General features: G+C 54.7%; 2 protein-coding genes across 8 annotated transcripts in view; both read right to left on the bottom strand.

Moving 5' to 3' along the window:
- Positions 1 to 738: 738 nt before the first annotated feature.
- KNCN (kinocilin) lies at positions 739 to 5,133 on the bottom strand. 2 transcript variants are annotated; one of them, XM_070467164.1, is made up of 4 exons: positions 4,983 to 5,133; positions 3,832 to 3,900; positions 3,094 to 3,168; positions 739 to 1,169 (listed from the first exon to the last, which is right to left on the bottom strand). In XM_070467164.1, exons 1-4 carry the CDS (start codon positions 5,131 to 5,133, stop codon positions 1,090 to 1,092), a joined length of 375 nt encoding a protein of 124 aa, XP_070323265.1. In that variant the 3' UTR covers positions 739 to 1,089. The 2 variants fall into 2 exon arrangements, with proteins under 2 accessions (XP_070323265.1, XP_020732763.1); XM_020877104.2 differs by lacking the exon at positions 3,832 to 3,900.
- Positions 5,134 to 11,392: 6,259 nt separating this feature from the next.
- Positions 11,393 to 13,037, bottom strand: part of MKNK1 (MAPK interacting serine/threonine kinase 1) — a 46,717-nt gene continuing 45,072 nt past the window's right edge. For 5 of the 6 annotated variants that reach the window (XM_020877142.2, XM_020877143.2, XM_070468207.1 and 2 more), the window contains one exon: positions 11,393 to 12,741. In XM_020877142.2, coding sequence (XP_020732801.1) covers positions 12,492 to 12,741 — 250 coding nt within the window. In that variant the 3' untranslated portion in view covers positions 11,393 to 12,491. The remainder of the gene's footprint in view (positions 12,742 to 13,037) is intronic. The other variant, XM_020877144.2, reaches the window with a different exon arrangement.

Genomic DNA, 13,037 nt, shown 5'->3' with positions numbered 1-13,037 from the left:
CCAGGTCTGCCTGGCCCCAAACCCTGTGAATACGTGGAGCCTGAAATGGCTCTCCAGGGAAAGCCTAGGGAATTGTTTCTCCACCAAATTTAAGCTATTTAACATTTATTGAGCACTTACTGTCTACCCTTATGCTAACTGGAAAAAGGGCAATAAACAGTAGGTTTAAACAAAATTAGTAATTGTTTTGTGAAAAAGGAGATTTCAACCTGCCTGGAGGGTGTCAAGAGAGGGAGACAGAAGCTGGTGGAAGAGGACGTGGAGGGCATTGTGGTTGGGGGGCACTTGGAAGGGGGCCTTCAAAGGTGGAGGTTTGATAGGCAGAGAGGCACGAGTTGGAGGCATCCAGAACACAAGCCAGGGCTTGGAAGCTCTGATATGTTTAGGTTGCTCAGGAGCAGTGAGAGGGTGGGGAGGAGAGGAAGGCTGGAGGTCTTGTCTGCAGTCAGATCCTGAAAAGCCTTAAACAGTGGAGTCAAACCCCAGGAGTCTCAGCACAGGGGTCAGCCAGGAGCCGCCTCCTCCTGAAAGCCTCCAGGCCTTGCCTCCTGGGCTCCTGTCAAGGCAGTGACCATTTCATTTTTCCAGGCTCTGCCCCTTGTCTGGTTCACTGCTGCTTGGGGCCTGTCCCTGAGGAGTGGTTCAGAGCTTCTGATATTCAGAAGAGTCTGGTCCAGCCCCTCAATCCAGCCAGTGAATTCTTGAGGCCCAGGGCCAGGTCTTCGGGGCTGAGGGCTCAGAACCCGGCTGTGGTTCCTGAGGGCCTTTAGCTCACTTCCCTGGCCAGGCTGGAGCAAGGGACTGGGGCATCACTGGGCCCCACATTCCAGAGAAGCCAGTCAGTACATCAGAAAGGTAAGAAAGCTGAGCTGCCATCCAGAGAGAAGATCCAGGTCAAGAGCCTGAGACTAGAGACAGCTTGGTCCCAGCCCTGCCCAACACAGGGATCCATTTCCAATGGCTCTGGTGGATGCAGGTCTGGCGTCTCCAGGAGCTGGTTCTTCTCAGGTTTGGATCCAGGCAGGCTCTGAGACTGGGGGAGCAGGGGGAAGAGGGCGCAGGGCAGGGGGCAACCTTTCAGCCCCTGCCTCAGCCCTCCCCAGTGCCCCGGCCCCCAGGCTTCAGCTTCTCCAGGGTTCTGCTCACTGTGGACAGGCTGCTACGGGCTCCTGTGGGAGAGACCAGGACAGGGTGGCTGAGTAGACAGATCCTGGGTCAGAGCCTCCCAGAGGGACCTGGGGTCAGAGGGGATAGAATGGGGAGGGAGGGACTCTCGGGGGGCAGCCTGTTTTAAAGAGACATGGATGGTCAGAGTGGCCCTTCAAGAGGACAGCAACATAATGTGGGAGTTAGAGGCAGGACTGGGGGCTAATGGCCTGGTTTCTAGCCCCACCACTTCCCAGTTGAGTCTCATAACCTCCCTGGGCCTCAGGCAATTCAGTTCAGTTCAGTTACTCAGTCGTGTCCGACTCTTTGTGACCCCATGGACTGCAGCACGCCAGGCCTCTCTGTCCATCACCAACTCCCGGAGCTCGCTCAAACTCTTGTCCATCAAGTAGGTGATGCCATTCAACCATCTCATCCTCTGTTGTCCCCTTCTCCTCCTGCCGTCAATCTTTCCCAGCATCAGGGTCTTTTCCAATGAGTCAGCTCTTCGCATCAGGTGGCCAAAGTATTGGAGTTTCAGCTTCAGCATCAGTCCTTCCAATGAACACCCAGGACTGATCTCCTTTAGGATGGACTGGTTGGATCTCCTTGCAGTCCAAGGGACTCTCAAGAGTCTTCTCCAACACCACAGTTCAAAAGCATCAATTCTTCTGTGCTCAGCTTTCTTTATAGTTCAACTCTCACATCCATACATGACTATGGGAAAAACCATAGCTTTGACTATATGGACCTTTGTCAGCAAAGTAATGTCTCTGGCTTTTTAATATGCTGTCTAGGTTGGTCAAAACTTTTCTTCCAAGGCGCAAATGTCTTTTAATGTCATGGCTGCAGTCACCATCTGCAGTGATTTTGGAGCCCCCCAAAATAGTCTCTCACTATTTCCACTGTTTCCCCATCTATTTGCCATGAAGTGATGGGTCCAGATGCCATGCTCTTATTTTTTTGAATGTTGAGTTTTAAGCCAACTTTTTCATTCTCCTCTTTCACTTTCATCAAGAGGTTCTTTAGTTCTTCATAACGGTAGTGTCATCTGTGAATCTGAGGTTGTTGATATTTCTCCCAGCAATCTTGATTCCAGCTTGTGATGAAGCATGTTGCATGAGTCAGGCATTTTGCATGAGGTACTTCGCATATAAATTAAATAAACAAGGTGACAATATACAGCTTTGATGTACTCTTACAATTTGAAACCAGTCTGCTGTTCCAAGTCTGGTTCTAACTGTTGCTTCTTGACCTGAATACAGATTTCTCAGGAGGCAGGTAAGGTGATCTGATATTCCTGTGATCTGCAGTCAAAGGCTTTGGCATAGTCAATAAAGCAGAAGTAGATGTTTTTCTGGAACTTTCTTGCTTTGTCAATGATCCAACGGATGTTGGCAATTTGGGCCTCAGTTGCCCCATATATAAAGTGGTGCTAATTATAGTACCTGCCCCATGTGGCTGTTCTGAGAATGGAACAAATCAACATATGGAAGGTGCCTGGAACAGTGTCTGGGATGGAACCTTTTGCTTAGTGCTCAGCGTCCTACCATGGGCAGCAGACACCAGAGGTGGGGGTACCTTTGAGATACTTTTGCCCTGGGATTTTCCAGTGTGGTGGGATGGAGGAGGAGGGAGATGCCCAGTTTTGGGTACCAACTCTGAGAGTTGGATTCCACTATGGGAGAGGAGAGTGAGAAAATAACGGCATTGGGCTGGGGCAGTGTGGTGCTATACTGGGCCTGACAGAGAAACCTTGGGGACCAGAGGGGCTGAGCTCCCCTGGGAGCAAGAAGCATTTTGACTAAGCTTGTGGAAGAACTATGCAACACTTCCGCCTCCCTATGCTTGGAGAGGCCCCCTTTGCACTTCCATCATGGTGGCTTCTCTGGGCTGTGTCCCCAGAGGGGAAGATGGAAGATAGATTCTGGAATTTCTGGAACTTACCCTCTTTATTTCCATTGATGCTGGATCTTCCCTCCCCATGGTCTGCCCCTGGCTGGGGGTGGATTCTCAGGCTCCCTGTAGGATGAGAGCACCCCAAGCCTTGTGGTTAGTGAGCCATTCTCAAATCAAGTCCGGCTCTGGGAAGGGAAGTCCTTCCTGTTGTCTACTCTCCATCCTGGCTGCTGTCTTTGCTCCACTACTTTCCTTTACGTCTCCCACATGATCTGCGCAGATTTGGGGAGGGGAACAAAGGTGGAATAAATGGGCCCTTGAAGGAGAAGACAGCAGATATTTAAGGAGGTGGGGGTCCTGGGGAGAACTGGGGATGAATGTGTAGGACTGACGGAGATGGGAGCACCTATGTTGGGAGCTGAGATGAGGTGGGGAGCTATCCAGGGTCCTGAGGTCTCAGGGCAGGTAGGGGGTCCTTATGGAAGCTCAGGGATGAAGTAGGGTTATCTGGAGATCTCCGAGGCTTTGGGGAAGGAGGAGAACTTATCAGGGGAGATGGGGGTTCTAGGTCCTCTGAGCCAGTTCAGGGACTTAGTGGAAGGCTGGAGTCTGTGTGCAATCACAGCAATGACTACACAACACACACACTCATACACAGCATCTCTAACACACGCAGCCAGTACAGTCACACATGTGGGCTTGGCTGCACTGCAGTGGGCTGCAGACTTACACACAGAGGGTCTCACGCAGTTCTTGGCAGAGGTGGGGACAGGGGAGAGGACTCACCTATCGTGGGCAGGATGTGGTCCAGGTTGAACCGAGACTTCAGGAAGGGGTAGGCCAAGATGAGGAGCCCTAACAGGAGAGACACAGAGGGGTTCCGTGGTGAGGAGGGAGCCTGTTTAGGGTGAGATGTGTGAAGCTGTGGGCTGTGAGCCTGGGGCTGGGTTATGGGTGGGCATGGGAGGAGCATGCATGGGTAGGGTTGGGACTGTGGGTGTGTGAATGTAGCCTGTGAGTGTGTGCATCCGTTGGGGGGGCATTCCCCAACACCCAGCCCCAGGAGGGGGTGGGGAGCAGTGCCTTTGGGGAAAGGGGTTACAGGCTGTGACGGCGCAGGTTCCTGGCTCCACCTGCCCAGGTGATGGCAGGCTGGGTTCTTCCTTCCTCTGAAGCTGGAAATGGGCCCATGGGCACCCCCCAACTCTGATTCCCCACCCTCCCCCGGGGACTCCAAGGGCAGGACTGGAGGCTCCTCAGGGAGCTGGGGAGGGGGTAGCGGAAGAAGGGATCCTGCTCTGTCATTCCCAAGGGCTTGGCCCCTGGCCTGAGTTCACAGGTGCAGATGCCAGAGCCCACCGACCTGGTGCTTCTGGTTCTGCCCGGGGCCCAGGGTGGTGGAAGGGGTGAGGGATGGTACCCAGCACTACTGTGGGGATGTCAGTGGGCCTGGTCTGGACAGACAGATGCCTGGACAGACAGATCTGCTGTGGCAACATTCCAGGAAAGAGAAGGAAACCCTTGGTCTGAGCTGGATCCTGTCGGGGCTCAAGCGGGGTGGTGGGTCCCACAGAGAACTCTGCCCTTCTCTACGCACCCCCCACCAACTCATTCAGAACAAGCCTATGAGTCCTAATGCTAACTCAAGAGTCCAGGGCTTGGGACTGGGGAGCCAGAGTGGGAGTGGCCCAAGAGCAGTGGTCTCCAGCTCCTGCTCCACGCCTCCTCACCCCTGCAGTGTGCCGTGGGAATCTCACGCCAGCCTCCTTCTCCCTCCTGGTACCCCTGATGGCTGCCTTGCTCACATCTCCAATTTCCATCCTCCCCAACTGATTCCTGGTGACCCAGCTCTTCCCTCCAATTCTTGTTCACCTGGCCGTGGTCCCCTCACCCCGCCCCCCGCCCCAGCTCCCTCTCTGAGCCCAGCACCTTCTCACCCAGACCAGCAGCGCCAATAAAGATCCCGCCCACGGCAGCTGCAGCTTTGGAGATGGAGACGCCAATGATGATGCTGCCAGCCACCAGGCCGAGGGCCACGCAGGCCAGCTGCAGGCAGCGGAAGTCTCTGCTGCTGACGGGGATGTCCATGCAGGCCTATCCAGGGCACTGCCTCCACCAGCGGAGCCTGTCCCCGGAACAGCTCTGGAGGTCTCGGTCCTCTTGGATGTCTCCTTGCTGGACCTCCACCTTCAGGAAGAAAGTCTCTGGGCAGTAAGATTTTGGGCTGCTAACCTTTGGGTTTATCTGCAACCCTATCCCACCACAGTCTCAGGGGCCCCACCTTGAGCGAAGATCTCTCCCAGGTCACCCCAGCTTACTCTTCCTCCCTTATAGGCCCCTGAAGCTGGAAGCCACTCTCGGGATTCCTGACTGACCACATCCGGCCTTGGCTGCCAGAGCTCTGGAGAGCTGGGTCTGTGCCCTGGGGGTTCGCCCCGCCAGCCTCCTCTTGGGAGAGTTCAGCCTGAGCTCCCCTGCCCAGGACATCCTGCCCCAGGTCCCTGGAGCCTGCGCAGCTGCCACTGAGCCTCAGCCTATTAAAGTTTAAATCGATGGTTGCAAGGGGGAGGGGGTCCAGAGGACCAAGCTTCCTCAGAGATGTAGGCAGCAGGAGGTACTGAGTTATTCATGAGGTTGCAATGTGAGTTGCTGCCCACAGGCCCATGAGGGCAGTCAGCCAAGGTTCCACTGTGGGTCCTGGAAGGGGCCGGATGAGCCGGTGGCTTCATCTGGTGTTCGGCAGCCAGAGATGTGAGGACTCCTGGCCACATGCTCAGGATCCACTCTGCTGCCCCTTGGGTTGGAGGTGAGTCCAAGGTCCCTGCTTGGGGACTTGGAGATGGGAACCTGGAAGGAGACCTGGATGAGGCTCACGAGACAGACAGGAACAGCGACAGGGCCAGGAGGAGGAGAGGGGGAGGGTCCTTCCATGGCCATTCTCTACACCCACCCCGGCCCCCTCTGGGCCCCAGGCAGGTGAGGATGGTCTCTTCTCCTTAAGTAGGCTCCTTTTCAGTTGCAGTGGGATGAGAAGGGAAGCCCCTCCAGCTACCCTGGGGTCCTTGGTCGGGGGGCTAACAGGAAGGAGCAGTGGCGGGGGCAGGGTGGGAGGACACACATGCAGGCTAGGGGCCAGGGTTGGGAGGAGGGATTGGCAGGGGCGGGGTTATCAGCAGCCGGGATCAGAAGATTGGGACAAGGCTGGCGCCTCCTGACCTCCAGGCTGAGCTCTGTCCAGCTTGTCTGACCTACTTGCAGGATCCATCAAGTGAAGATCGGGCAGTGGTAACCCACCCGCCCCCAGCCTGGCCCAGCCCTGTCCCGTACCCTGAGCCAGCCCTCAGCATTAGTTGCATTCTCGCCCTTTGTGAATCACCACAGTCCCCAGGGTCCCATCACCAGCCCCAGTGGCCTCTCTTTGGGTCGCCTGTCTCTCCCCTCCATGTCTGCATCAGACATAGCCAGACCCAAGGTCTCTAGCCTCCTGCTGCCCCCACAGCCCCTGTCCCCCTGCTCCTCTGTGGCCCTTCTGCTGAGTGTGTGCGTGGCTCCCGCCACCTGCGGACCCCTCATCCTGCGGGACCCTGCTTGGGCAGCCCCAGCTCTGAGGAGCCACTCCTGATGGCAGCTGAGTGGTCATGTCACCACACTGAAGTGCTGGCCACCTGCCCCTATTCTCTGTCTCCTCTGTAGACTGTGGGCCCCTTGAGGGCAGGTTCAGGGACTGAGCACCACTGAATGGCTAGAGGGCACCTGGTGTGGGCTTCCGGACGCAAAGACGTTGCCCAGGGAGGGCTCGGGCCTGCCCAACCATCTTGGATTGATCGCGGGCGCCGTGGGAGCTCTGTCTTTAACTGGAGGCTTTCCTGGTGGGGATAGAAACCTGGGAAGACCAAGGTCATCTGACTGAGCTTCAGCTGAGGGAAGGCCCCGCCAGGAAGCTGGAGTGAGACCTCGGCAGGGCAGGTGTGAACTCAAAGGTGTGGGGAAAGGAGGGTTGACCACAGAACACCAAGGGGCCCTGAGCTGTGTTCCTGACCCTCATCGGGGAAGCCCCTGGGGGTGGGCGTCTCCAGCCACAGCTGTAGCTGCCAGCATCCCCTGTCCCTCTCACCAGGATGAGGTCTGATTACTCTTCTAATTAGTCATCAAATGACAGCCGGGTCTCTGTCACACGTAATTGATCCCCCACTGACTAGTTTTAGAAAGAGCCATCAAAATAATCGTCCATGGAAACGTGTTCCTGAGACATCAAGCTTTGGGAACCCGAGCACTCCCTCCAACGCCTTTGGCCCCCATTAAATGTTTTCATAACTCTGGCTGGGCGAGGCCTGTCCGGCTCTTCTCCTGTTGTCAGGCTGAGGGTGATGTGTGCACACCATCAGCAAGACAGCACTCTGGTTCCACATTCTGAGGTGGGAACCTCACACTGTGGGCCTCACCTTGCTCATCTGGTGAATGGGGATGAGGATGGCAGGGGAGTCAGGGGTGCCTGTTCATTGTGAGTTTCCGATTCCAGAACACACTGATCTCTAAAAACTGGAGACAAGTTCTAAATTAGAGATTTTCTTTGACATTGTAAATCCCTCTGGGCAGAGAGGCAGAGCAGAGACTGTGGAGGAGAGACACATCGAGCCATCCTCAGTTAGAAGATCACGGAACCTTCCAGCTCCTTTCCAGAACAGATGGGGACACTGAGACATGGGGAGGTGGAAGGACAGACCGAGTCTGCGATGGATTCTGGCGTCCAGCTTCCCTGCTCAGTTGGGAAGGAGGCCAGCACACTTCTAAACTGTCTTCTCTGAGGTGGGAGGAACTGGCAACCCCACCGTCAGAGGGAGACATTGTGTTCAGAAGAATCAGGCCAAGTCCTGCACGGTTCCCTCATGACAGGAGTGTCACTAAAGGCCACTGCAAATTTGTGACATCTCCTCTTCTGTTTATTCACACTGTTCATGGGGTTCTCAAGGCAAGAATGCTGAAGTGGTTTGCCATTCTCTTCTCCAGGATTGATTACAAATGGAGACAGGGAGACTTGCCAGTTTTTTCCTGTAGCAATTTTAGCTGTACCAGCCCTGAAAAAGCAAATGCATGCTTGCCCTTGGGTGATGCTATCACAGGTAAATGAGATGGAAGCCCAAGGCTCTAGAGCCTGACCACCCCACATTTCCCCACCCCCAAGTTCAGAGCCCCCCACGCCCCCAATGAAGCCTGGGTCCTCCAGGCCCCTGGATCCAGAGTGTGGCTGGGCCTTGGGTCACCACTGAATTCTGTCAGAAAATCTCTTCTTCTCATCGGGAGACTAGGGTTGGAGTGGGCCTGCCTCTGTTCTTTCCTCCCGGAAGCACAAAGTCCAAGAGTGGCATGGGGTAGGGAGGAAGGGTGGCTGAAAAGACCTCAGCTTGGTTTAGTTCTGTTTATTTTCCTTGAGGGCTGGGGACCCTGGAAAGGAGTGTGATTAATTCACCGATTCCCTGGGGGATGGGCAGTTTTCCCGGACTGTTCAGAAGCTGAAGTCAGGGAAGTGGCTTCCAAGGCAACTGCTACCATGGCAACAAGTGCCAGCCATGGGGGGGACCTTGCTTCTCACTGCTCCCCTCGGACCTCAGCAGCTGGAGCGGCTGGCATGGGACCAAGGCACTGCTGATCGCTGAGCTGGATCTCGCGAGGGGCAGTCAGCCAGGAGTGAAGAGGGGCCCTCAGAGCTCAGGCAGGTGGACCCTCGAAGGGAGAAAGACTCCAGCACTGTCCTTGACCCCCCATGGAGCTCAGACAGGAGTGCTCAGTGTCCTTGAGAATCAGGAAGGGCTGGGGCTGAGGCCTGCCAGCCTGGGTCTGGGGCATTCCCACCCTCTCCTAAGGGCAGCTAGCACATGAGCATAGAGCTGGGACACTGGCTGCCACAGTTCCAGGTTCCAGAGCCTCACTTAGCATGTCTGCCTTGGCCCAGCACAGCCAGGCACAGGGCCTGGTCCCCAGAAAGGGCAGGAGACTTCCCAAGGTCACCAGTGAAACAGTGACAAAGGAAAGACTAGAACCCAGGGCCCCTGGCCCCCAACCTGGCTCTTCCCCTGGCAAAACAGCTGCCCTTTGGGGACAGGGACCCTGGCTCAGAGGGACAGAGCAGACTGTCAGCAGGAGAATCCCACAAAGGGCCAGAGGTCAGCCCCATGTGGAAAACCTAGACCCACCTCTACCCACACAAGACGCTTACCTCATCTTCATCACTGGGGCCTAGTTGAGCAATTCTGGCCCAGGAGACAATAATAACTACAACTGTCACAGCTAACAGGCTTCCCTGGTGGCTCAGAGGTAAAGAATCTGCCTGCCAATGCAGGAGACGCGGCTTTAATCCCTGCATTGGGAAAATCCCCTGGAGAAGGAAATGGCAACCCACTCCAGTATCCCTGCCTGGGAAATCCATGGAGGGAGGATCCTGGTGGGCTACAGTCCATGAGGTTGCAAAAGAGTTGAGCACAACTTAGCGACTGAACAACAATCACAGCTAATATTTACTGAGCACTTACTATGTGTGCTTGGAACTGCTTTAAATACATTTATTAATTTGTAACTTCACAACAGCACCATGAGATAAACATTAGCTTCCCGTTTCTGGTTTAAGAAACTGAGACTCTTGGAGAATTAAGTAACGTGCCCAAGGCCAGTTAGTGAAACAGCTGGGATTTGAACCCAGACAGCACAGCTCTGGGCATCAGGCCTGTGGGAAAAATTCCACTTCTACCTTCCTACTTCTACTACTTCCTACTTCTACTACTTCCTACTTCTACTACTTCCTACTTCTACCTACTTCTACCTTTTTTTTTTTCTTTCTCTGCTTGGTTTTTCATGTTAAGTGCCATAAAATAGCACCTTAACTCATATGACTGCTGTGAGAATTAAATGAGATGTCTGTCAGATTCTCAGAAAGTACTTAGTTAAGTGCATGATAATGCCAGCAAAACCAAAGTAGGCACAGTGGTTGAGAGTGCAGAGCCATGGACAAGAGAGACCTTGCCAGGTGCACCCAGTGGGTAGGATGGGGGAATACTTGGTCCAGGAAGCTCCCGTAAGTCACACCCTGCTGGGCCAACCTGGAGGACTGACCAGGGTGGGGTTGGAGTCTAGACACAAGACTCACACCCTGGTTCCAAGTCCCCAGGGACAGGGAGACTTAGGGGCAAAAGACTCAGAGTCTGCAGGCCTATTTATCCAGCCCATCCCACATTGGGCAGACGAAGGGATGCAAGGATGGCAAGGGTTCCTGCAAGGAAATGACCATCATCAGAAAGTACATCCTCATCACCATGGAGGGTTCACAGTGCAGAACAGCTGGCAGCCTGGCCCATGACTCGCCCCCAAAGCGAAGAGCCCTGCACCCCGTCTCGGCTCTCTGCTCTCGCAGGGAGAAAAGCTGGCAGCAGAGCCCAGTCGACTGCCCTGACACTCGGACCTCCCTCTGCCACCTCCTTAGGAATTTCTTTTTTTGAAAATTTGTACCTTTAAATGTTTTTTAAAAAATTTTAAATCATTTATTTGGCTGGGTCAGGTTTTCATTGCATCATGCGGAGCTTTTACTGTGGCACATGGACTCGCTAGCTGTGGCACACGGTCAGGAGCACCTGGGCTCTGTAGTTGCAGCAGATAGGCTTAGTTGCTCTTCGGCATGTGGGATCTCAGTTCTCCGACTAGGGAGCAAATTCACAGCCCCTGCATTGCAAGGCAGATTCTCAACCACTGGACCGCCAGAGAAGTTCCTCCTTGGGAATTTCTAAAGGCCCTTCCCAAACAGCCCTCTGAGTCTGGTTCTGAGGATTACTAGGGCAACGGGCACGGAAGCCCTCTGCTTGACAAACATGTGGATGGAGGTGCTGTTTCTCTTGGTTGCCAACTCTGGGAGGACAAACAGTCCTGGGCACACAATGGAGTCTCGAGGAAGGCTCAGTGCTGCTTCAGACAGAGGGGACTCGGCTCTGCTTGGGTGGGTGGGCTGGGTTGGGGACAGGGTACACCTGTTGAAGTGCTCTTTGAGGTTAGCTTGCGTGAAGGCTGCTGACATGGCCTTTTCCACCTGATGGGAGATCCTAAAAGGCAGAGGCTGCTTCCTACTTCTCTCTGGGTCCTGGCACAGAGTAAGAGATTGACAGATGGTGGGTGAATTTCATTTCCTCACCTAAAAAAGAGAAGCAATGATCTCTCCTTCACCTTGTGTCATGGATCCGATGAAGTGCTGTATTTAGAGGTCTTGACAAGAGGCACCCCACCCCCTCGGCTAGACTCAGCCCTTCTCCAGAAGGCCTGTCTCCTCTTCAGGACAGCAGGTGAAGAAAGGACCACCAGGAAGACACCAGAATTGAAGACACTTTTATTAAAATAAGTGCAATGTGTCCTTGCACCCTATAAACATCTGACATATGCAAATTGATTTTCTTGGGTAACTAAGCAGCTCAGCTATCTGATGCTGGATATGCCTCTGTGCTCACCAGCATCGGAGACCACGTGGCTCCAACCAGGGTGGCTGGGCAGCCTCCAGACTCGCATCACATCAGGCACAGAGCTCCTCACTGCCCCAGACCTGCACTGCCCTCCGTAACAGGCCTGAGGGAGGAAGCAGCAGACACACTGGTCTCTAAGTCACTCATTGTCTGAACAGCTTAAAACCAGTTAAGAGTAACAGAAATAGCTGATTAACATCTTCCAAATGCATGGACATTCAGGAGAGAAGTGTGAACCCTAAGAGCTCTGGAAAGTCCATGGGCTCATAGGGGGAGTTAAAAGTCTCATCTCTGCTGGAAGAGTGTGGTTAAAAAAAAAGAAACAACCCCTCCCACCCCCCCCGCATCTTTAAAAACAAAATAATACTGACTTTAGCAGCAATCTCAAACAAGGAAGAGGATGATAAATGAGGGACACATTTCGGTCACGGCAAAGAAAGATTATGTGCTTCTCTGCGCTATCGACTGGAAGACTGATCTGGCTTCCTGAATTGAGGGGATGGCTCCGCTTAGCCATGGGGGAGGACGTCCGGAGGACACAGGAAGGTGGAAGGACCGCCAGAGGCAGGTGACAGTGTGGGGAGAGGGAAGAGCCTCTGTCAATGGACGCTTCTCAAGGCTGGCTCCCTGAAGGCCGCAGCCCCAGCCCTACAGCTGCCTGGTGGTGAGAGTGGGCTGGATCCTCCATCCACGGGCAGGCGGGTGAGCAGGTGGGCAGGAGCCCAGTAAAGAGACGTCCCTGCCGCAGGCCATTATGCAAAGTGACAAGTGATTGCTTTCCTTTTCAAAGACGACCCTCCCCCGCCCTTTGGAAAAAGCTTTTTCCTTGAGGACTCTGGGGACAGGAGGATGAGAGCCTTCGTGGAGGAAAAGGCCTGGAAGGAGCTGCAGAGCAGGCCCCTCACAGGTTTCCAGGGTGGCAGGGCTTGGAAAAGGCCTGGGGCCCAGAGTGGGTCAGGGCGCTGGCGTTGTGGGTGTTGGGCTGGGCAGCGCATCTCCACTGCGACCTGCCTGGGCCAGCGCCCTCCGTCGGGCCAGGCGGGACTTGGAGGGAGGGGAGAGCTTCACAGAGCAGAGGCCCTCAGCCAGCGCCTCAGACTCCTCAGCCAGCTTGTTCTGCTCATTCTCCTCGTGCTGAGACAGCTGGCGGTTAAGGGCGATGGCCTCGGCTGCGAAGAGCGTCAGGTCCATTGTGCTGCTATTCCTGCAGGGATGAGGGAGGGGAGCACAGAAGAGAGGAAGGCAGGGTTCAGCAGGGTCCGCTGGCCAGCTCCCTGACACCCGCACCAGCTGCTGCGGTTCTGTGCTCCCACCGGACTTTTCCGAGCCGGCACAGGTTGCTCTCCCCATAGAGGTTCTTGCATGGGCTTTAGAATCTGACTCACTGGGGCTAGAAAGGCTTTGAGCCTCAAGGACAGTCTCTGGACTTAAGAGTTGGGACAAATGCTCCCTTCTATCCAGAGCCCCCTCTTCTGAGCTCTCAGGGCGCTGCACACACCT

Source organism: Odocoileus virginianus, chromosome 5, assembly GCF_023699985.2.
Source record: "Odocoileus virginianus isolate 20LAN1187 ecotype Illinois chromosome 5, Ovbor_1.2, whole genome shotgun sequence".
Taxonomy (NCBI): Eukaryota; Metazoa; Chordata; class Mammalia; order Artiodactyla; family Cervidae; genus Odocoileus; species Odocoileus virginianus.
Note: the sequence above shows the minus strand (reverse complement) of the source record. Positions and strands in the feature narration are given on the sequence as shown.

Excerpts from the sequence above, each read along its gene's own strand:
- KNCN (XM_070467164.1), bottom strand. The coding sequence starts at position 5,133 with ATGGACATCCCCGTCAGCAGCAGAGACTTCCGCTGCCTGCAGCTGGCC. Across the intron at positions 3,901-4,982 it reads TATTGGCGCTGCTGGTCTGG|GGCTCCTCATCTTGGCCTAC; the intron begins GTGAGAAGGTGC and ends CTCTCCTGTTAG. Across the intron at positions 1,170-3,093 it reads CATCAATGGAAATAAAGAGG|GAGCCCGTAGCAGCCTGTCC; the intron begins GTAAGTTCCAGA and ends TCTCTCCCACAG.